The 25641-nt window shown below is 33.6% G+C and overlaps 1 protein-coding gene across 1 annotated transcript in view; it reads left to right on the top strand.

Moving 5' to 3' along the window:
* LOC144454746 (E3 ubiquitin-protein ligase MYCBP2-like) overlaps positions 1-24720 on the top strand; it is a 96265-nt gene extending 71545 nt beyond the window's left edge. The window contains exons 5-13 of the mRNA XM_078147205.1: positions 1145-1341; positions 1552-1794; positions 2081-2152; positions 3504-3600; positions 6910-6983; positions 12887-13025; positions 17802-17878; positions 22850-23054; positions 24361-24720. Coding sequence (XP_078003331.1) covers positions 1145-1341; positions 1552-1794; positions 2081-2152; positions 3504-3600; positions 6910-6983; positions 12887-13025; positions 17802-17878; positions 22850-23054; positions 24361-24563 — 1307 coding nt within the window. The 3' untranslated portion in view covers positions 24564-24720. The remainder of the gene's footprint in view (positions 1-1144; positions 1342-1551; positions 1795-2080; positions 2153-3503; positions 3601-6909; positions 6984-12886; positions 13026-17801; positions 17879-22849; positions 23055-24360) is intronic.
* Positions 24721-25641: the final 921 nt, after the last annotated feature.

Raw genomic sequence — 25641 nt, 5'->3', positions numbered from 1 at the left:
TCCTCTTCCCTGAATTGTTTAGCACTGTTTTTCAGTAATTTTATTGTACTTTTCATTAATGGGTAACTATAATGCCCAAAGATTAGTATTCCAAACCATTGGAATACCACCACCACTACCCCCAAGAGCAATATTTAGAAATTAAAACATCTTATTATGAAAATAGTTTTGACCTCATGAACTCCCTGAAGTTCCCTAGGGGCTCTTCAACCACACTTTGAGAACTACTGTTCTGGGTGAATGAATGACATTTTGCCATTCACCAAGAGATGCTGTAGTACTGAAGTCTATATCTGCCTGGGCTCTTGAGAAGTGGTAAATTCTTTATTATTAGAGGTCTTCATGCAGAACCTGGATGCTCCAAGTAGAGACTTGTGTTTTTTGGTTTGTTACATAAGGAACATAGTAGCAAATGGATTAGTTTTGAGATGAGGGTTTGACTAGATAACCTCTGAGGCCCCATCTACCTCTAAAATTCTAAAATTCTCTGACCCTGAGACCTCAGACAAATTACTTAATGTCTAGGTCTTAAATTTACTTAACCTCTAGTTTCTTTATCTAAAGATAACGATTCCTGCCTTGTCTGGCAGGGCTGTTTTGGATAGAAAAGTGCCATGGAAAGGTATGCTGAAAAGATTTTTAAAATAATATGCAAAAAATAGGTGGGATATTAGTAATAAAACAAAGCTGTGTGATAAAAATAAAAACTTATTATCTTGCCAGTTTGTGCTTCACTATGTTAGCATCACAGTAATTACATAACTTTTATTTGTTATGTTAAAGATTTGCAAACAAGTACATACAAAGTTATGGCTCCACTGAATTTTTTTTACATCAACTTTATAAGAGAAACCATTAATGTAAAATGAAATCTGTGCTTACTTCTTGCATGATTCAATTCTTCCTTAAGTGAATTGATAACTCTGTTTTAAGTGACTTTTTAAGCAAGTTTCATAGATGCTATAAGTTTCATTTTACTTACATTTAAAATGAGCGAGCTAAACCAAAGATAGTCTTTAATGTTCTTTTTAGTTCTGTTCAAATAGACTTTTGGGAAAGAAGAGTAAAGGGGAGGAAATTGTGTTAGTATGTGTAAAATGTATTTTACCTGTGCTAATTTAATAGAATTTTATTTTATCCACAGAGTCTCTTTTCCAGCTCCTTTTGGAAATTACTGTTCGAAGTACTGGAATGAGTGATAGTACAGGACAGTCCCTGACTGCACTTTCTTGTGCTTGTCTATTTAGCCTGGTAGCTTCCTGGGGGGAAACAGGAAGAACTCTTCAGGCTATATCTGCTATCCTCACTAACAATGGCAGCCATGCTTGCCAAACTATTCAGGTATTTCATACGTATTTTCACTTTGATATTTAAACACTATCTGCTTTAGATTTCTTACTTTTCTTGCCTTTTGAGTTGTTTTAAGTCACTAACTTACGCAAAATTATGTATGATGAATCATTTTCATATTTCTAAAATGCTGTGTTTTAATAATTGCCTTATCTATGTTATGTATTTGAAGTCACGTAATGTAATTTTGTACCCACATAGGTGCCAACAATTCTAAACTCTCTCCAAAGGAGCGTACAAGCTGTTTTGGTGGGCAAAATTCAAATTCAGGACTGGTTTAGTAATGGAATTAAAAAGGCAGCATTGATGCACAAGTGGCCTTTGAAAGAAATTTCTGTAGATGAAGATGACCAATGCCTACTTCAGAATGATGGTTTTTTCCTCTATCTGTTATGCAAGGATGGATTATACAAAATTGGCTCTGGATACAGTGGAACAGTGAGGGTAATATACTCTTTGTAGTTAAAATCCACAATAGAAGATTCTTCATATTTTTTTGTGACTTGCTTGACTTTTAAAATACCTTTTAATCTAGTAGTAATGATGAGTGATTTTAAAAAAAAACCTACTAATTAAAATTCAATGCTAAATGTTTTCCTTTTTTTGTATTCTTGTTTTGTTCATTTGTTTTCAGCTAACTATAGTCTTTATAATATTTCTAGATGATTAAGTGATAACATATGGAACTGCCTTTTTAACAATTATTAGACTAACTTTTGTTATCTTACAGGGTCATATATACAATTCTACATCCCGCATCAAAAACAGAAAAGAAAAGAAGTCTTGGTTAGGTTATGCTCAGGTAGGACAATGTCTAAAACAAGACAAACTTTTTTTAATCTTAGAAGCTTATTGTTCACATATATTAAGAATGAAAAAAATACTTCCTTTTTTTAAAGAAGTATGGCTCTTATTGGTTACAAATCACACATACTCACTTTCCCAGTATAGGAAAAGAAAAAAAAAGTACTATATCTAATTGTTGTTTTTGTCAGCTATGAAATTCTGAAGTAAAAGTACAGCAAACATTCTGTTCCACTTAATATTTTCTTTGTTTTGTAAGCATTTTTAAAGGGAAGAAAGTTTATATGTATGTATCAGGGAAGGAAGAATAAACTCCTTTTGGCATTATTTATAAATAAAAATCAGTTTAAAAGAAGAATTACCTAATAACAACTTGAATAAATTATGTGAAAGTAATAGTGTCCATAACAAGCAGTTTTGTGAATTAGATATTATTAAATTTATTGAAAAGAGAATTGTGGGAAGCCATTATTGCATATTCTTTATCGGTTTTAATTGCATCCTCAGAAAGTTTACTTTTTTCAAATATAGTAAAGCAACATATAATACATACTTTTAAAGTATCTGATTATATTGATTTCCCAGTGAACTCATTAGTTTCGAATCTATTGTGCAATTAACAATCAATCTAAATAATCATTCATAGCAGTTTTTCATTCTCAATAGAATTATTTATAAAAAATAATGCCCCAGAAGGAGCTATAATCTGACTTTACCAAATTTGGGATAAAATCTTTTTAAAAATCCAAAACAGGATCTCCTTTGAAATTTGAATTGAATAATTATTATCTGCCCTGAAAGTTGAGATACAAGTAACCCCCAAAGAATTTATATTCTACTGGGAAACATTCTAAATATGCTTTACATTTTCTAAAAAGTTCCTTTTAGGGAATATAACTTATTTTTCAAGATGACTAGTTTAATGATGACTATAACTAGAACCATGGCTTTATTCACTCTTTTAAATGGTCTCTTATAATTTGTTGAATCACTTTTTCTCAAAATAGTTGTTAAATTATAATGCTAATTTGTATGCTTATTTATTTTAAAATTACCCAAGGTAATCTTGGACATAATTTGTGTCTCTTTGCCAAGTAAAAGTACCTCTTCACTCACGGGTTCAAATGATTAAGTATATAACTAAATAGTATAGCATCTATCCCATTATTAAAATGTATATATGTTCTTTTGTGTGTATTTAATAGCTATAGATATGTATTGATAAATATAACTAATATCTATTTATCATAATCTTCAGAGAATATAGTATGGTTCTATATAATCGTAAAACAAGATACTTTAGAAGTGAAAAATATTTTATAACCCCTAAAATGTTTTGTTATTATCAGGGTTATTTGTTATATAGAGATATGAATAATCACGGCATGACAGCCATAAGAATAAATCCTGAAACATTGGAACAAGATGGTACTGTAACATTGCCAGGTATGTTATTCTGGTGTATTATATCTTAGCAAGTGATTTATAAAAAATTTGTGGATTAGATTGTTTAGTCATATAAATGAGGAAGCGTTAGCAAAAAATATGCTTGAAACGGGGTTCCAGGACTATTTCAGCCTGAATAAAGATAAGAGTTTGTAAATTTGATATATTTAACTCAAACGTATATATTGCATATGTATAATGCTACATATAAGTTATTGCTTTTTAATTAAAATTTATATTAAATTATTCTTTTTCTAAAACCTGATGTTTTAACAAAAATATTTAAACTGTTGAAATAAGAGAGGTTTAATATTTGAATTTATATTATGAAATTCTTACTAGTAGTGTATTAGTGATTGCCATGTAATCTTGGGCAAATCACCTTCTGCCTTTATTTTTATTTTAACAATAAGATTTTATTGGAAAACCTGATTTGACAAATGGTATTTTGATTTTTTTTCCTTTTAAAAATGCTTTTGGAACCACAAATTAATGTTAAATGTATGCCAGGCTTTTAATTTTTTAAAACCTATTTCATACAGTCATTTTAAAAAAGAAAACTTAGTCTATCAAGCTGACTTTCAGGGACTTGATTCATTTTACCATAAATTTTTGCTATTGGTCATTTTACCATAAATTTTAATTATTAGTACTATATGAATTTATATCTTTATCTGTGAAGTGACATTTATATTTTGAATACATTGTGAACCTACTTTTCCCTATGCTTTTTGTTACATTTTATTTCCTGTTACTACATGTAATAACTGTTCTGATTATTATATGCTGTTTTAAATTTCAAAAATATTTATATTGATTGGTTAATTTGAATGATATCTTGGAAGATTATTTTCCATTTATACATAAGGCAACTGAGACCCAGCCTGTTTCATATAGTTAGTTGCTCTCTATAATAGAGAACAACTATCTATTTTGGATAATTACTATTCAATTTCAGATAAAATTGAAAGGTTCCTTTCATCCTAAGTCCTTTGACTATACATTTTTACTGTCTGTAAGTCTCCTTTTTGAATGACTGCTTATCTGTTTGAAAACCTCCCAGAATTGTCCTCATCATTTTGCTGTCTGAAAATAAAGATGAATAATCCAGTTATTAATTGTAAATTCTTCTGCATTATATTTTGTGTTATGTAAGATAAAGGGGTTGCTTTAAATCCTCATATTTCATATGCGTGTATAATATTTAGGGGGAAGAATGGAACAAAATCTGTGGTGGTGGAGGGGGGAGTGAAATCCCCATTCTTCTGTTTCTTATGCACTGATAGAAGCTTCTAGAAACATTCTTGGAAAATAAATCCATCTTGTCTTACACTTTTTTAAGAAGGACAAAAGAAAAATTTGAAACTGTTGGAAAGAAGACTCAGCCTTTCAAACCTAAGAAGAAGCTTGCTGCTTTCATTTTTCTGATACTTTCACTTCAACTCCTCTTTGGATAGTGTCAGGTTTTTTGGTGGGGAAAAGTGGGAATTGGCACCAGGGATGCCTGTAATCTTTAGATTTCTAATCAAGAAATAGAAGAATTCACTTAGGATTACGGCTGGCGAACTACCTGTTAAAAATGGATATTAACTGAGCTTCATGCAGCCACTTGTAGCCTGTATTTTCTAGAAATGTTTTTGGCCTTTTAGATGGCCAGAAAATGCCATAATTAAAAGAATGGTTCCTCAACATTCTGTAGTGTTTGTTCTGGTTTTATTTTAGTGTGTAAAGCTCTAACCATATTGACACTTTATTCTTTGTATCCAGGAACAGCTTTAATATTACGTGTCCCCGTGTCCTTTTATTGTCCATGTCTGATGATGGGCTGCCTCAGACCATTGAGCTGCTTTCCTGCGCCACTCCATTCCTTGTCCCTGCTTGTTTCTGAAATAATGAGTTTTTCTTCTTTGCTTTTTAGTTTAAAATCTTACTGCTTAGAGCTTGAGAAGCATCTTTCTTGTACTTCTTTGTATTCTGTACAGTGGAATAGGAACTCTTTCTTTCGATTTCTCCTCTCTTTGATTATCAAGTCTCTTGGGCTTCCAGTGGGCCTTGTCTCCCAGTTTCTATTTCCAGTTTGTGATCACTGAAATTCTCTGTTTGGGTAAGGGTCTGCCTGTGTTTTGCATATTTATGATAAGGAAGTATGCTAGCTCCTGGGCAAAAATATATAGTAATTCAGCTTGTTTGGGGTCCTTTACTGCATTCCAAGAAAGGAATTGTGTGTTTCTTTGATTCAGGTGAAGCTAGAAATGGAATATTCTGTTTTTACAGTGATTAATGGAGAGATAGTACAGTTGTCAGCAGTTATTTTTGAGAGACAGAGAGAGAGAGAGAGAGACTGTGTGTGTGTGTGTGTGTGTGTGTGTGTGTGTGTGTGTGTGTGTGTGTTCTTTATGCTTGCTGAAATTTGTTTTTCCAAAAGAATACTGTCTGTTTAGAAGCTAAATTTTCTTGTGGTCTGTGTTACTCAACAACAATCACTAATACAGATCCCATTGGTGCTTCTATAATGCAGGTATCCCTTGTTATAGAAGCAAACTTGATATGTAGCATATTTTTAAAATATAGGGTTAAAACTCCAGTTATTCATATGTTAGATAGGGACACTACTGATAAAATATGATAGAAGCTTGTTTTTAATAGTAAATTATAAATAAACAAAAGCAGAGCACATACTCCCAATGAAGAATCCTGGATTCTGGACAGTGCTGGAAAATATAAGAAATGATTCAAAGAAAATCTGAACTTCAGGGTATAGAATGCCAATATGAATATATGTAGAGATTTGAAGTGTCACTGGATTTTGAAATGTGTATATATATAAAACAAGGGATATCTGTAATTGGACAATAATAGACCCCAATTACAAAAAAGCTTTAAGTCCATCAGTATTTTTCAATGGCACCAACCACAGTGGTGTCTGTGAAAGGGTAGATTGTTGCCAACATCGCATGTGGTTGTATTGCAATGATAATCAAAATTATTGCTTGTTCGTTATGATGCATGAATACTACCATACTGTACCTAATAAGAATTAATTTTGGAGTTAGGTTGACACTGAGATCTTTGAGTATTAAGGACTGAAGAAATACTTTTAAGACCACAAAAATTTATAGGTAGAATTATTAAATGAATTATTTAGTTTGTCTTAATTATTTTGAATTCTTTATTATAAATTTCAATCTCCTTTGAGTTAAAACATATACTTATTCCTTGGAGAACTCCCATTGTGACATCATCAGAGGAGTAAGGTCCTTTCTGGGTTGTGTCTTTGTGTTATAATTATTTTTTATTCCTTCTGTACAGATTGCCACACAGAAGGACAGAATATTTTATTCACTGATGGAGAATATATTAATCAGATAGCTGCTTCAAGAGATGTAAGTAATTTTGTATAATTAAATAGCATTTTTGCAAGGGAAAATGGTGGTTAGCCTCTACACAAAAATATGTGGTCTAAGCTTGAATTAGTTGGAAAAAGCATTGTAGAAAAAAGATTAATGTCTCATGTTTGGCTACACATGCCAGTTATTTTTGTTATATTCCAAAATTACCTATAATATCTTCATTCTTAGCAAACTATCTTCAAAATGTGAGCCATGAATTGTAAATAGAACTTTGCAGAATACTGAAATTATGTAAATGGAAAAATGAAAATATAGCACTGTTCTTAGAAGAACTCAGTACTTGTCTTAATGACATCATTAACTGGATCATTGATGATATTTTTCTGTCATATAGTTGTTTAGCAACGATGTTAGCTATTTAGATTTGTTTCATTAAAATTTTTTACATTTGTAAGAAACTAAAAGATATCATAATGATGTGAAGGTACTTTTACTTTGTAAGAAGTGTTTGAAAAAATTTCACTTCCTTTAAAAATATGTATTAAAAGTTTTGATGCAGCCCTATTAGGCACAAAAAAATGAGTACATAATAGGTAGTGCAGCATAATGGATTCAGAGCTGAGGAGTCAGGTTTCAAGTTCAACTTTTGATATATATACTGGCTGTGTGAGCCTGGGCAAGTCATATAGCTTCTTTAATGACTCCAGGAATGTCTCTGAGACTATGAGTTGCAAAGGAGGTACCATTTTGCATTGGTAGAGGGAGCACTTCATTAGGAGTTACTTACACCATTCAAATCATAGGTTTAGTTTTGTTTTTTTTTTAAGGTTAATTATATTGTTCAGTACCATATCTAACCAAGTTTGGTTTTCAGAAAACTATACCATGGAACTCATTATATTTGTTGTTTTCATTATAGAATACATTTGGTGGGGGATTGGTATTTCTTGGACTGCATGCAAGGGGGTTTATAATTAAAGTACTAAAAGATAAAACATTCTTACAATGTGATTTGTAATATAGACTGTAAGAAATGTGTTATAGTGATGTTCTGGTGTATTTTCTGTTATATGAGAGAAAAATGAATGAATGAAATGTCCTAGATCTTCTCTTCTCCTTCTATACTATTTTACTAGGTGATCTTATCAGCTCCCATAGTTTCAATTATCATCACTCTGCAAAATAACTCTCAGATCTTATTGTCCAGCCCTAAGCTCTTTGCTGACCTCTGGTCTCTCATCTCTAAGTGACTGACATCTTGAATAGAAGTCCCATAAACATCTTAAACTGAACATGTCCAAATCTGAACTCATTTTCTTTCCCCCCAAAACCCTCGCCTCTTCCTAACTTCTCTATTGATGTCATCCTCCCATTCACCCATGCTTGAAACATAGAGATCATCCTCACTCTCTCTGATTGCCTGTCCAATTGATTTTCAAGTTCTGTCATTTCTGTCTTCACAAGCTTTGCTATATGCCCTCTTTTCTCCTCAGAAACTGCCACCATTTTTTCTATGTCTTTATTAGCTATGGTGGTAGAAGAGTGAGGGGCTGGGGCACCAACAGAAGCAATTGCCAGTTTGCCTTCCTAGGAGGATGGTTGTGGGACTGGACAAGAAGCACGGATGGTTGTTTGGAGGGCACTGGCATTCTTTGGGCTCCTGGGCTTATCTTCACATCAATGGCAGTTAATCAATGGTTGGCATTGGTGGTAGTGATGAAGATGGGTCTTCTTTTGCACAGTGATTGCTCCCATCATTGATGTTATGTGGCCTGAACTGGAAGCAGGGCTGCTGGTCAGGGGATAGTATTTTTCTCAAAGCTTTTGGCTATCTTCATTAGGATTGGTAGGTAGAGGTCGTGGTTTGACCCACTTGGCACATGCTACCTGTTGTCTCTTCCTCTAAGGTTACAATAGATAATGGCTACTATTGATCAAGAATGTATAGCTGTGGTAGTTTACTAGAGAACCTTGCTTATGGTAATATAGTGTTATTATCATTTCTGCCTTTACAGTTGGATTGTGGAATTGTGAATTTAGAGCTGGGAGGGACCTCACATCATGTAGTTCAGGTACCCCTCAATTTATAGAAGAGGAAGCTGAGGCCCAGTGAGATTGACTTGCCCAAGGCTAGGTAGATAGATAGTAACAAAGCTAGGATTTTAAACCAAGTCCTCTGACACAAAATCCAATGTAATTTCTACTCAGTGAAACTAACCACATGCTATCCTGTAGATTTAGCTTTTATAAGGTGTTAAATCCCTTTCAAAAAATGTAGTTGGCTGTGTTGTCTGTGAAACTGTGGACAGGTAATTACCCTGGGACTCATACTCACTGTAAAATGAGGCATTAGACTGGATTATGTCTAAGGTCCCCTTTATCTCTGAATTTATGACTTTTTATGCTTTCATTTTAAGGTAACTAAAAGGTAAAGAAAAATAACAGAGAGAAAGTAAGTTAGGTTCATAGGCTTTAAAGCTAGAAGAGACTTAAATTTTTACAGCTGAGGAAATAAGTACAAGTCCAGTACATAGCACCTCTGGCATTCAAACCAGGGTTGCTTTGATTCCAAATTTAACCCTTTTACTATTATAGTAAGGAGGAAATGAATGTGGAGTAAGGAGGGAAACATGAAAGCAAGAGAATAAATGAGTGAGAAAGAGTTAGGAAAGAAAGGAAAAAAATCATACAAGAAAACCTCAGGATCACAAAAGAAATAGACAAAGGGAAAAAGGCAACAACATTTCTTGCCCATTCATTTAAAATAGTGCTTTTCAAACTTTACTCTATCTCCACCACAGTTGCCAACTTCTCTGACACTCAGGGCTACTACCCCTTTTCTAGTAATCATTGATCAGTGACAATGCTATTAATATCATTTGGTTAAACAAAGAATCATCAACTACAGTCCTTCCATTAAATGAGACCCTGTCAGATACTACCATCTACCCTTTTACTCCCTTTGGACCACTGGAACTTAACATCTACTGTTCTATTGTCTTTCAGTCCCTGGCTTTTGCAATATAACTCATGTACCTAAAGGACCATCAGGCCTTAGCTTTTGTTTCTATTTAAATTTTTTTTTAACTAACATTAAAAAAAATATATATATATATGTATATATGTGTATATATGTATATACGTGTTATATATGTGTATATATGTATATACGTGTTATATATGTGTATATGTGTGTGTGTGTGTGTGTGTATATGTATGTATGTATATTTCTCCCTCCTGTCACTTCCATCTCACTTCCCATTGAACAAATTAAAAAATAGACTTGATGAAGAGGGAGAAGCATTTATATTTATATAGCGCCTACTACTTAGCACTGTTCTAAGTATTTTATAAATATCTCATTTTATGCTAACAGCCTGTAAGGTAGTTACTGTTTTTATCTCAGTTTTACATTTGAGGAAATTAAGGCAGACCAAGGTTAAATGAATTGCCCAGGGTCAACAGTAAGCATCAGAAACCATATCTGAACTCAGGTCTTCCTGACTCCAGACCCAGTATTCTATCCACTGCACCACCCAAAAACCAAATCCCTCAAGATATGTTATTGTAGTCTGGCAAAACTAATTCCCCCCATTAACCATGTTGGAAAATGTCTGTCTCTTTATGTATGTAAAGTCTATCAAAATCTCTCTGAGGAAGTTAGTAGAGTGTATCGTCTTTATTCTTTTGGACTTGTGGTTTATCACTGCACTGATAAGAGTTTTAAAGTCTCTCAAAGTTGATTTTCTCTGTTATGTTATCAATGTAATAAATTGTTCTAATTCTGCTCCCTTCATTCTATATCAGTTCATAAAAGTCTTCTGAGTTTGCTCTAAAATTGTTCATTTCATCATTGTCATGATGACCTTCTGTTACATTGTGTACCACAATTTGTATTCCCTAGTAGGACACCCCTTTAGTTTCCAATTTTAGTTACCAGAAAGAGTTACTATAACTATATTTGTGTATATGCTTTTTTTTATAAATTTCTTTGAGGCTTGGCCTAGTATTGGTATAGCTGTGTTAAAGGGTATACACAGTTTGGTTATGTTCAGGGTATGGAGTTCCAAATTGCTTTCTAGAATGGCAGGACTATTTCCTAGTTTTAACAGTAGTGCATAGTGTAGCCAGATCTTCCCACATTTGTCATCTTTTCTTTTGTTATTGTTGCTAGTTTGATAGGTGTGAAGTAGCACCAGAAAGTTACTTTAATTTGCATTTCTCTAATTTTTAGTGATTTACAGCATTTCTTGAATTAATAATTTGGAATGTTGTCATGATTGTTGATAGCTTGGGTTTCTTCCCTAGAGAACTACCTTTTCATAAAAAACAATACTCTTAGTCTTACAGATATTTTTATTTAGTCTTATGAACTTGAATCTATTCTTTATATGTCTTGGAAATGAGACTATTATCAGAGAAACTTGTTACAAAGATTTTTTCCTATTCCCCTTCCAATTTTTACTACATTAGATTTGTGCAAACTTGCTTAATTTTATATAATCAAAATTGTCTTTATTTTGTGTGATGCTCTCTGTTTATTCATGATCTTTTTCTATACCCATAAATCTGACAAGTAATTTCTCTCTTGGTCTTCTAATTTGTTTATGACGTGACTTTATATCTCAGTCATCTATCATTGGAGCTTATAGCTCCAATGGTAGGTGACAGGAGGCATTAGTGTAAATCTGACTTCTGCCAAACCGATGTCCAGCTTTCCTAGGAGTTGTCAAATAGTGAGTCCTTCCCCGAGTAGCTAGAATCAAATTCTATGCTGCTGTGTTGTTTTTTTTTTTACTTCTGTATGTTGTGTACCTAATCTATTTCACTGAACGACCTCTTATTTTTTTAACCAGTACCAAAACATTTAATGATTACTGCTTAAACCTATTTCCTTCCCCCTTTTTTTCATTATTACTTTTTCAGTTCTTGACCTTTGTTCTTCTATGTGACTTTCATTATTATTTTTCTAGCTCCATAAAATATTCTTTTGGAAGTTCAGTACAACACTGCATGAGGCTTTTCCATATGCCCTGTATTACTTTTCTCTTTTCATCCTCTGTCCCTAGCATAGTGCTTGGCACATAATCAATGAATGATAAATGCTCATTCATTCATTCATTCTTTCTTACTGTCACAGGAATTTATAAACTGTGTTCTGTTCATTGCCTCTAAGAGTGTATTTCAGTCATTTGGGACTATGTCTTTAACATTGAACAGTGAAATTATTTTTAAGAGATGTATAAAATCATATCCATATATCTGTGTTAGAGGACTAAGGACAGTCAGCAAATATTTAATTTAGTATACTTTTAAAACTCTTTGCATCCCCAGTCCCTAACACAGTGTCTGGCGTATGGTAATTGATTAATAAATGCTCATTCATTCATTCTTCCTTACTGTCAAAATTGTTCACTAGGAATTTACAAAGTGTTATCTGCTTATTGCACCTAAGAGTATTTATCAGCCTATTTGAGCCTATGTCTTTAATATTGAAATTATTTTTAAGATTTGTATAAAATTGTATCCATATATCTTTATCTTACAGAGGTAAGGACAATCAACAAATATTTGATTTTGTATACTTTCTAAAGGGAATGATGATTCTAAGCCGAAAGCTAAATCTGGTACAAGAGCCTAAAGTATCCTCTCCCTCATACTATAGAACTTACAAAGCAATTTTAATTTGAACTTTTTCCAAGTAAATTAATTATTAGAAGTACCAAGAGAAACCTTTTGAAATTTGCTTTCACCTTTAAAATGTGGTCATGAAGCATTTACTCTAAGGCCAGCTTTTTATTGAAATTCCAGTGTGATTCATAGTTTTCCCTTTTTAAAATTCCATTTGAGTTGTTAGGCCAAACAGACATTTTATCCAGATGAATTTATGACTAATTATACAGTATTTAATACTCTGAATACTCTGTTTTGTTTAGGATGGCTTCGTCGTTAGAATATTTGCAACAAGCACTGAACCTGTACTTCAGCAAGAATTGCAGCTCAAACTTGCCAGAAAATGTTTACATGCTTGCGGCATCTCCTTGTTTGATCTGGAGAAAGATTTGCACATTATAAGTAAGATTGTGCAATGAAGATCACTCTGCCAGCTACTTTGATTCTTAATACTGCCTTCTCTTTTAAAACATTTTAAAATGTTCACAGCCCTGCAGTTTGATATTTTGGGGATAATTCTGTAGCCAGAAATGAAATCTAGGATTTACATGTGCCTAAGAGTAAGGCATGTAAGGGTTTTCATATGTAAAATCTGTATAAGTTCTGTAGTCACAGACGCTAAAATTTGGAAGTGGCCTAGATGGCAATTAGCCTTATATCAGAACAAAAATACCATCTATATTTTATCCCATAAGAATTAATAATATATTTGTAATAGCTAACTTTATTTATCTCTTACTATGTGCCAGGCACTGTGCTAAGCACTTTACAATTATAATCTGATTTGATCCTCACAATAAGCCTGGGAGGTAGGGGCTATTATTATCCCCATTTTACAGATGAGAAAACCGAGGCAAACAGTGGTTAAGTTACTTGCCCAGGGTCACATAGCTAGTAAGGGTCTGAAGCTGGATTTGAACTCAGGTCTTCCTGATTCCAGGTCCAGTACACTTATCTACTGTGCCACGTTGTTGCTCCTTATTTGTGATATCACTTTTTATATATGTTCCTCTATCCTCTATCTTTATCTCTAGTTAGCAGACCTCAATATTTCCCAAGGCATCCCATTGAACTTTTGAATCAGTCAAATTGAAAGGATGTTTTTCCTGACATTAAGCCTTAAAATATTCTTCTTTTGCATATTCAACACATTGCTTCTAATTCTTCCCTATGGAACCAAACTGAACAAGTTTCATTTTTTTTTCCTCCATATGACAATCCTTCATATACTTGAAGACAGCTGTTATGTTTCCCTAAATTTTCTCACTCTTCCAAGTGAAACATCCCAAGTTTCTTCAGACATTACTTGTATGTTATGAACCTTTTACTATTCTACTTTCCCCTCTTCTGAATGTTTTCCAGTCTATCAGTGTCCTTCCTAAAATGTGGCACCCAAAACTGAATACATTCCTCCAGATGTGGTCTGAATAGGACATGGTATAGCAGGACTAGCTTTTTCCAAACTTTGAGGACTAAGCCTCTGTCCTAAGATTACGTTGGATACGTTGGCTTGCCAGATCATATTTTGGATATATATATATATATAGATATATAGATATATATATATATGTGTGTGTGTAGTTTCTGTGTCACTGCCCATCTGTTCATCTGTACAGATATTTTTCAGACTGATGGTTGCTTGACCATTCCCCATACCCACATCTTATACTTGCAGTCAATTTTTTTTAACAGAATTGGAAGAATTTGCATTTATCTCTATTAAATTTCATCTTATTATCATCAACCCAATGTTTTAGCTTACAAAATATTTTCAGATCCTGATATTATAATTCAGCATTTTAGCTAAAATCAGCTATTAGCTATAGTTTTGTGTAATCCACAGATTTGATTAGCATTTCATTCATATCTATCCAAGACATTGATAATAAAATTAAACATCATTATTAGATTCATAGATCCTTGGGGACACTCCACTTACTTTCTTCCAAGTTGTCATAGAACTATAAATAACTATTCATTGTGTTTTGCCATGTAACCAATTTATAGTCCATTTAACTTTTTAGCCAGCATCTCAGCTTCTTGTCTACAAGAATGACATAGGAGATTTTTTTCTTAATTTTTTGCTAAAATCTAGGTAAGCTATATCTAATGCATTCCTGTCATCTATCAGTCTAGTAACCTTTCAGAAAGAAAAGGAAGTGTAATTCGTCCTGGCACAGTCTATTCTCGATCAGTCTATCATCTGGCACTTATAAAAATTTCTTTTTCAGTCATGTCTGGCTCTTCATGACCCTATTTGAGGTTTTCTTAGCAAAGATACTGGAGAGGTTTTTTTCCTTCTCCAGCTCATTTTTCACAGATAAGGAAGCTGAGGCAAACAGAGTTAAGTGACTTGTCCAGGGTCACACTGTAAATGTCTGAGGCCAGATTTGAACTCAGGGCTTCCTGATTCCAGACCTGGTGTTCTGTCCACTATGTAATTTAGCTACTCAGCTGTATGTCAAGAACCGTGCAAAATGTTGGTGATACAAAGATAAAAATGAAAGTTCCTGCCCATAATGAAGCCATACTAGCACTTGGTCATCACCAATTCCCTTTCTAAATGTTCACTAACTCTCCCTTTAACAATATATTATAGAAATTTGTTCAGGAATTGAAGTCAAGCTTACTGACTTGTATTATGCAGAAACCATTCTTTTCCCTTATTTGAAAATTGGGTCCACATTCCTCTCTCCAGTCCTGTAACAGTGAAAAGGGTTCAACAGCCTGTCTGCGAGTTCTTTCAGTATGCTAAGATAGTAGAGTAGAAATTATCAAAGGCAGTTAAGTAGTCTTACTATATTCCTACTTATCGTGAATCCTAAATCCTAATTATTTTGTTCTTTCGACTCCAAAGACCTTTTGCTTTAGTAGAGAAAATAAGGAACATAAGAGTTAAACAGTCCTGTCTATTCTTCATTTTCAGTATCATTGCATCCATCCAGAGAATAGTCTGTCCTTTCTTTAAGCCTCCTTTTTTTTCTCATGTGACTTTTTTTAAACCTTTTTATCACCTTTCCTTGCCAGCTTTATCTCATTTTTACCTGTCTTGAACAATTTTAAAAGGGCTATGCTGTGAATTTATATTCATTTTTTTTTAATCTGCCATTGTTTCTGTTTTGTTGTACATTGAAAAAACTGATTTGTTAAAGTTATTCTTTTTTACCCAACTCCCACTATTATCATTTAATTTTTTTTTGAGTCTTTAGAATTTAACTCTTGAGAGCTTCCCATTTTCTTTTTTTTTTTTTTAAATATCTTTGTTTTTCTGCTTGTCCTTTTGGTAAAAACTGTGATGTTTATAGAACTTACCCTTTTTTAAATTCTAAGGCACATATCAGACTGTGCCTGAGTTTCCCCTTTTCTAATGCAAATTCTTACCCTTTAAGAGGGGAGGGGGAAGTGTTTCTACACACAGCAATCAGTTCTTTCTTTTTGATGATAATCCCGAATGGAAGTTCCCCTAATTGCTTCCTCTACCTTTAAAGGATATATTTGTCACTAAGGAAAGTAAAGGAATTACATTAATTGCTCTGTTTTTTGTGAGGAAAAGTGCTTTCACAGATGTCCCTTGGATTGAAAGGTATCATCATTATCATAGCTTGCCTCTGTGCTAGGCTGTGATTCCTTTTCTTAACTTCTCAGCTCTAGGTAATTGTTTAGGTCTGTGTTCTAATGGCAATTGCATAGTATCTTATCTTGATCTTTTTCCAAAATCTTTCCATTGTACTTACTACTTCTGGTTCCTGAATTTCCTCACTTGAAATTCTTTCCTTAACATTAAACTCTGCTCAGCCCTCAGTCCTGAAGATCTGTTCCTTTTGAACAGGTGTATGTATACTTCTAGAGCCATATTTATGCACCAAATTTCAATGATGACTAGGTCAAATTTGTCTCTCTCGACTAGTCAATTTCATTTTTGTCTACTACTCTTACTTTCAGCATTTACTCAGACATTTGAAGTCATGGGTTTTATTTACGTTTTGTATTGTGTATTTCTGGGCATTCTTTCTACATTGAAATTACTCTCTGTGGCACAGTAGAACTACTGTTTATATTGGGACTGGTACAAAAGACAGTTAATTTAAATTCTATCACAAAAGAAAGCTTACTTAAGTTGGAAGTATAGCAGAATTTACAAAAGAAAATTTACTACTAGAATGAATTATGGAGTGAGAATATAGGGAACACTAAGGATATCTTTAAAAAGAGTTTGATTTGGAGACAAAGGCATAGCAACTAGATAATGTCCAGAAGCATTTCCTTACTTGAATTGATTTTTGAGATTTTCACAGCCACAGGATTTTCTAACGTTATTTTTAAAAAATCTAGAATGAAAGTCTCTTAACATCTACAAGTCAACCAACAATTTAACTTAGTCACAGAGTATCTTCTAGGCTCAGTCTCTTAATTTAGAACTTGTGCATTATCAGTAAGAAGTAATGCGCTACTTTTTCCTCAGAAAGATTTCTCAAGCAAAATGTCTTCTGTATGCTGGGAATTTGGATTTGCCTGCCTGTCCTGGCTAACAGGGCCCCGATTTGGTGACTTGAGATGCAATATAAGCCATACCCTTTTGAATTAATTTTTTTTTTACTTTGATAAAACATAATTATTGATTTGTTTTGTATGTTTTAGTTATGTGGATTAAAAAGCCTACTCTTTATTCATAGGAGAATTTTTCAAGTAAAGATTCACTTACAAATTTCTAAAAGTGCTGAAATTTGTGATTAGTTTAATCATGACTGGTATTACAAAAATGGATTTTTCTAAAGTTAAAGCTATTTTTATGTAATTACTTCAGGATTGGGAACCTGTGGCATCAAGGCCACGTGTGGCCCTCTATGTCTTCAAGCGTGGTGCTGTGACTGAATCTAAACTTCACAGAACAAATCCTCTTAATAAAAGGATTTGTTCTGTAAAACTTGGATTCAGTCAAAAGGCCACACCCAAGGACCTAGAAGGCCACATGTGGCCTCGAGGCTGCAGTTCCCTACCCCTAAGTCTTAGCTAAAGTACAAGTATCATATATAGCATGATGTTTTCTTTCATATCTTTTTTTTTCCTATTTATGACATACCATAAATGTGACCTATTTATTAGAAGCAAAGGCACACTTACAATCGTAAGTGATTATATTATTTGTGCATATATTAATTTAAAATTTTTAATTTAAAGGTACAGGATTTGATGAGGAGTCAGCTGTATTGGGTGCAGGACGTGAGTTTGCACTTATGAAAACTGCTAGTGGAAAGGTACATTATTTATTTGGAAATCAACAAAACAGTGACATTTATTTAGCTGCTTTAAGGAATGAATGTATTCTTTAACAGTTATTGATTACTGCATAATTTGAAGTAGTATACATATCTTTTCAGTCTTTGCTTTTCAGAATATTTTTTACATGGTTACTATTCATTAATGTGAAATATGGGTTATAAAGTAATGAATGGATATTCAGTTTTACTTTTTTTTGTTTTAAAATGAGCGTTCACCACTTTAAAGCCTATTGAAATATTCTGAAATGCAAAAAAACAAGAGTTTTGTAGTTGTACTTGTGAAAAAAATGTGCCTATCACAAAATGCTAGATTTATGAAATGCAATAGAAATTTGTTCCATTGGGCTTGCTATAGACCATGTTCCAAAACAAGATTAGTTTTTTGACTATATGTATATATAAAACATATAACATATGTATATGATAATGTGTAGTGGTTGTCATAATCCTATATGGTTGTGTTAAGAAATATGATCATATGGTGGCGAGAACAGAAGGGCATGAGTTAGGAGATCTGGGTTCTAGTTTTAATGTTTTTTAAAAAATCTTGGTATTATTAGATAAATTACTTTTCTTGCATTAATATTTTACAAAATAGTGATAATAATGGACCAGTCTACTTCATGTCTTGTTCAGGAATATATAGCTATAGGTGTATGGGAAGGGAAGACTAGGAGTAAGTGTTTTCAAATTATAATTCAATCTGTAATCGTTTATAGAGAGGGGGCCATGCTAGAGTGGAAAATTATTGTTCTAGTGAAAAGGACAGTGAAGACTTGGATGTTCTGAGTTCTGGCTTTGCTGCTTGGAAAGTAATAGTAGATAGAATAGGAGAAAGTAATATCTCAGCATCTGTTTCTTCATCTGCAAAATGAGGATTATGATCCTGCTGCCTACTTCACAGGGTTTAAAAGGAAAGCTCCTTGCAAATTGTAATTTCCACATAAATGCAAACCTTAAAAAATCACTAAAGCTTATTTTTAATAGTTCACACCACGATGGAAATAATTCTAGAGATCATCATATGAAGAAATATTTGCTTCTACATGTATGTTCATTTTTAAAATGTTCTAAACATTTACTGCATGCAAAGAAATATGGCAGACAAAAGGGAAGAAACATAGGTTAGATAAAATTAGGTTCCTGCCGTCATGGAGTTTGCCATCTAATAATAAATTAAATCTTTATTATTAAGTCCTTACAAGAAAGTTATTTTACTAGTCTGAGGATACAGAGATTAAAAAATTCAGTTCAATAAGCACATATTATGTAGATGTCACTATCTTGGAATCCAAGGATGCAAAGTAAAGATTGTCTGTGCTCTTCCTGGAGCTTACATTCCATTGGAAGGGGTTTTTTACAGATAAGTATATTTGTACACAGAAGAGATGGAAAAAACAGTAACAATTTAGGTAGGGACAATTACTAAGTGTGTAGCATGGGGATGTGGCTTAGAGAAAGACAGAGATTCAGAGTAATGAATGGCAGGTGAATTCTAGTTATAAGGGATGAGCTTTACAAGGATGTGGAGATGTAAGATGGAATGCTGGTATCTGAAAACATCTTAGTAGGCCAGTTTGACCAGAACATAGAGTGCATGAAAGAAAGTATATAAAATAAGTGTAGAAGGGTGTGTGGGAGCCACATTGTGGAGGTCTTTAAGTATCACACTCAGGAGCTTGTAGTTTATGTAAGCAATGTCAAGAAGCTCCGAAGATTTTCTGCAGAGGAATGATGTTATCAGTCCTATGCATTAAAGATTATTTTAGCAGCTCTGTTTGGAGAGGGGAGTGACTAGAAATAGGGATAGGGACGAAACCTGTAATTTCAGTGATAAATTGAACTCCTATATGAGGACACTTCACCAGTGCAGCTCCGCATCTTTCCCTGTACATCAGAGTCTTAGAGAGTTTCCTAGAGCGTTGAGATGTTGTGGCTTGCCTGGGGTCCCAGAAATAGGATTTGAACGCAGGTATTTTTCCTGCCTCCAAGGCCTATCTCTATTTAATATATCATACTACAACTATTTCAACATAGGCAAACCAATTATTAGGAGACTTTTTTACTACATGTAAAAAGTGATAGCCTGAACTAGGATAATATAAGATAGAGGATAGATATAAGAGATGTTGAAAAGGTATAAATAACAAAACTTGACAATGGATTGACTATAGTCAATGAGATATAAGGAATGCAGGGGGAAGGAGAAATCAAAAGTGACTCTTAACATGAAAATTTGGGTGGCTGAAAAGTTGGATTATGGTGTCTTCATCAGAAATTGATAAATTTGGAGAACAGATAGGTTTAGGGTAGAAGATAAAGAGCTCTATTTTGGTTAGGTTGAGTTTGAAATGTTGGGGCAAGCATGTGGAGATGATAGAATCATAGATTTTGAGTTGGAAAAGACTTTTCTAGTTAAACTCCCTTATTTTACAGGTGATAAAACTAAGGCCTAGATTAGAGAAATAATTTGCTCAAGGTCATGTAGGTAATAAAAGTCAGGGCTGCTATTTGAACTCAGTTCCTCTGTGTCCAAACAACATAATCTGTTTCAGAAGTCTTAGTGTAGTTTTAAGCTATTAAGGCTTAAACTACAACATACTATTTCTTTTGCATATTTCTGTAGCATTTTCAAGTATACAAAGTGCTTCTCTCACCATAGCTCTATGAAATAGTGAGTACAAATATTATTTCCATTTTACAGGTGAACTTGAAAGTCAGAATGTATATGTCCAACATCACCTAATTAGGAGATATATAGCAGCCATTCTGTGATAAAAGACTGGATTCAAGGAGAAAGGAAGTAAGGCTAGATAAGATTTGAGACTTATATAGATGTATATAGATACAGATAGCAATCACATAGAGATTATAACTAACCTTGAGAAGTAGATGAGATCACTAAGAGGGTATGGAGATAGAAAGGGACTTAGGACAGACCCTAGTTCTTAAGACGTAGGAGAAATAAGATAATTACACTACAAATTATAATATAAATTAAAATATGATTCAGTGCCTAAAAGTGGTCACATAGACTGGAATTAGAGATTTGGGGAGACCAGAATAGGTACCTAACCCTTAAAAGAAAAGAATGAAAAATTTTTCCAGGTAGATACTAGATTGGAGGAGAAGTAGTTCCAGTTGGGAAATACATGAGAACATAGTATGAGTTGTCTAGAACATGAGGTGCACCAAGAATAGCGTGAAATGAGCCTAGAATGGAAGGTTGGACTAGTATTGAACTTTGAATACTACATGATTGTGTATTTTTGTTCAGTAAATAGTCAATGAAAGGGGTTTTTTTTTAATTATTATTTTTTGGGGGAGGGATTTTGGCTAGGCAATGGGGTTAAGTGACTTGCCCAGGGTCACACAGCTAATAAGTGTTATGTGTCTGAGGCCGAATTTGAACTCAGGTCCTCCTGAATGCAGGGCTGTTTCTCTATCCACTGTACCACCTAGCTGCCCCTGAAAGTTTTTAAGTAATAAAAAAGATGTTATCAGATCTGCTTATTAGGAAAATTATTTTAGCAGTAGGTGAAAGACAGTGTGGAAAGGAGTAAGAATAGAGGCAGTGTCCATTTTAAGAGGCCATGAAACTACTCTATATTGACAGTAATGAGAACCCAGACTAGTCTGGTAGTATAGGAGGGAAGGAAGTTAGGTGGAACAATACTGAAGGAACTTGGCCAGCTGATAGGCTAGATAGGCTGTGGGGAGGCAAGGGAATGGAGGAGTCAAAAATTGCTCCAGAGTTTGAGGTTGGGTGGCTGGGTAAATGGAGGTACCACTAAAAACAATGGCTAAGTTAGTTCAGAGGTGTAAGTTTAGGGGTGATAAAGAGTGAGTTTACTTTTGGGCATGTTGAATTTAAAGTGTGAGCAAGATACCCTGATACAGAGTTCTAGTAGATAGTTGGGAATATAGAACTGGAGCTCATAAAAGAGTTCAGGGATGGAATGAAAGGTTTGGAGCCCTCTGCATAGAAATGAACTTTGAAGCATGGAGATATAAAACCTGAAGAAACTTGGAGATCGTACACCCATACTTATGGAGTGGAAAGGGGAAGCAGAACCAAAGAAGACATGATTCAAAATGGTCAAGACCTTTTATAGTTTATGGGAAAGTCTTTAGATAATATAATAGCTAGCATTTTCATGTCACATTAAGGTTTGCAAAGAGCTTTACAAATATCTTATATCCTCACAACAACCCTGGGAGATAGGTGCTATTATTTTTCCCATTTTACAGGTGGGCAAACTGATGTACAGAGAGTTTAAGTGAATTGCCCAAGTTCACACAATAGTGTCTGAGGCCAAATTTGAATTCAGGATTTCCTGATTCCAAGTCCTCCATTCTATCCACTGAACCAGCTAGCTGCCTGAGAATCATATTAGGACTTCTTTAAAGCCATAATGTATGCTTCTATCCTGTGGAGTTTAGTTCTTTAAGAACCATAAGGACTTATGGTTTCTTTTGCTCATTCTCTTGTTCCATGGGGTCTGCATTTTAGATATATATAATTTGGAAAATGAGAATGAATAATATAATAAAGCCAATTTGAAAACGAGGGCTTTTCAGATTCAGAATTTTATAAATGTTTCACTGTTAAGATTTTTGGTGTATTTTTGAAAATAGAAAGTGTGGCCTTAATAAAATATAGATAATGTTTATTCTTTTGAATTTACACATGCACACACACACACACACACACATTCTTCTTTAATATACTTCATGACAATCTAACAGAAATAATACTTTTGATTACTTTTACTACATATAGTTTTATTTATGAAGTTAGTGGGGTTTTTTGACTGTTTTTCCTTTCTTAAAAGAGCATAAAATCTGGTTGATTGACTTAAACCTAATTTATGATTATTATATAGCTTTTGTTCTATTTCGCATCCTAAGAGGTATTCCTAAATAATGTAATCCCTTTCTCCCAAGGTATATTACACAGGCAAGTACCAGAGCTTAGGAATCAAACAAGGTGGGCCTTCAGCAGGAAAATGGGTTGAGCTGCCGATTACTAAATCTCCAAAGATAGTTCAGTTTTCAGTTGGCCATGATGGTTCCCATGCTCTATTAGTTGCAGAGGATGGAAGCATATTCTTCACAGGATCTGCCAGTAAAGGAGAAGATGGAGAGTCAAGTAAGTCGCCTTAGTTAACTGTGGAAATAGAATGAAATTAATTTTATCAAAGAATGTATTAATTCCATGAATTGTTATTAACATAACAAGTTTACTATCTCATTAGGATTGTATTTACTTGTTCTTTTTATTGATTTGTAAAATGCTGTAAAATAGAAAAATTCATAATCACTATAATGCCTAAAATATCAGATATTTTAGCAGGAAGGTTTGCTTTTTAAATATGACATTATTGAAGATAAAATATATAAATGATCTAAAGAAAAACATTTTTAAATTATTAGACATATTTTTATTTTAAATTGAAATTATTTTTCATTTTTTATAAAATTATTCTTAAACCTAGTAGATATACTTTATATCTTACTCTTTATTTGTTTGATAAGCTTGTGGTATAAAAGCTTATATTTTTGCCTAGCTATAAAAAAGTACGTATAACTTTTATGTTCATCAAAGAATTGTAATTGATGAAGACATTCTAAAATGATAGTTTGTCTTAGGCTTCTGTAGCTAGGAGACCTCCAAAGTCCTGCCTCTGTCATGAACTGACTCTGTGACCCTGGGCAAGTGCCTTAACCCATCAATGCCTTGGGAAACTCTCTAAGACTGTTACAGAGCAGGTACTGACATGTGTTGGTAGAGGCAGTTTCCTTATCGGGGAGCTCTTTGTGCTGATGAAATCACAGGCCTGTTACCTGTCTCTGTCCTGTCCGTTCTGAAGTATTTATGAGGATTCAGTGTGCACATTGCTCAGAGTTGGAGGACCTGGAATCAGATTCCATTTCTTTCATTATACTACTTGGGTGACCATTGGCGAATCTCTTCATGGCTCTGGACCCAATTTTTTATTCTGTGAAATGATGGACTAGGTACCTGGTAATGTCCCCATCCAGCTGTCAGTCGATAGCCCTGTGTACTTGTGGGCCAGTGAGGTGGTACTATGGATGGAGCACTGGGCCTTACTTACTTACTAGCTACATGACCCTGTTCAAGTTTCTTAACCTCTCTGCCTCAGTTCCTTCATCTTAAAATGGAGAGGACAATAACACCTACCTTGCAGGGTTGTGAAAATCAAATGAGATAATATTTGTAAAGCACTTAACACAGTGGCTGGCATATAGTAGGCACTATATATATGGTTTTTTTTCTTTCTTCTTTCCCCTTCTCTATATTAGACTTAGCTTTGATTGTAAGTGTAAAAATAAAGTGTGTTTTAATTAATGATTTTAATAGTGTATACTTGGTTTCATTTGCAAGATAGATTCTTTTTGCACATTAAATTACTTTATTTGCCTATTTTTTTAAGCTAAAAGCAGACGGCAATCCAAACCATACAAGCCTAAAAAAATAATTAAAATGGAAGGAAAAATTGTGGTGTATACAGCATGCAATAATGGAAGTAGTTCTGTCATATCTAAAGATGGAGAGCTCTACATGTTTGGGAAAGATGCCATTTATTCTGACAGTTCAAGTAAGTTAACATTTAAAAGTTACATAGCACAAATGTGAGGACATGCTATTAGAAAATGTGGGAAAATGCCTATACAGAGGCTAGTAAGTGGTGCGGTGATTGGAGTGCAGGACTTGGAATTCAGAAGATCTGAGTTCACATCCTGCCTCAAACAGTTATCTGTGTGACCTTGGGTAAATCACTTAACCTCTATATGCTTTCACTTTTATTACCTGTAAAATGGGGGTAATAATAGCACCTACCTCCAGGGTTGTGGTGAGAATCTAGTGCAGTAATATTTGTAAAGCACTTTGAAATATCTTAAAGATCTTTATAAATGTTAGGTGTTATCATTTATGAGCCATTTTATTGTACACTGTGAAAATCATATTATCTGTAGTAAACTAACATGTCATTCCTACTTTAATTTCACTCTTCATTTTGGTCTTTTCAGATATAACTTTCACTTTATATTTGTAACTCCTTCCTATGTAATCTGAGATATTCAAATCTTGCCTCGGATATTTATTAGCTGTATGACTCTAGGCAAGTCATTTAACCTGTCTCAGCCTCAGTTTTCTCATCTGTAAAATGAGAATAATTATAGCACCTACCTCTCAGCGTTATTTTGAACATCAAATGAGATAACATATGTAAAGACTTTGCAAACCTTAAAGTGGCATATGAATGCTAGCTGTTGTTAGAGAGAAGTATCACTGATGTCATGGAGGGCTAACCAAAGTTAAATGATGACGTGAATATCTAAAAACTCTAGATAGCAAGGATAGTAAATAAATAGAATATTTGATTATTTTCATTATGTTGGACTTCATAGCTGTACTATATTTGTAGTTTGTTGATACATATTGAAAAACATTGCCTTATATGAGGGATTTTGTTACATATAAAAGATAGTGTTGTATCTTTACGAAGAACGCATACAAATGATCATTTCAAAATGAGTAGTCACAATTAAGGAATAGAGATTTATTTTCAAAGTACTTAAATATGGGATAGTTCAATGAGGATTGCTAAATAAAGACATCCATCTGCATGGAATTTTTATGAGGCTAGAATAATGAAAAGACCTATAAGTTTACACTTTAAAAAAAAGATTTTTCAGGTTTTAAAGGAAAG

This window comes from Phascolarctos cinereus, unplaced genomic scaffold (assembly GCF_003287225.1).
Source record: "Phascolarctos cinereus isolate Bilbo 61053 unplaced genomic scaffold, phaCin_HiC Scaffold_7;HRSCAF=346, whole genome shotgun sequence".
NCBI lineage: Eukaryota > Metazoa > Chordata > Mammalia > Diprotodontia > Phascolarctidae > Phascolarctos > Phascolarctos cinereus.
This window is presented reverse-complemented; position numbering and strand designations above follow the sequence as displayed.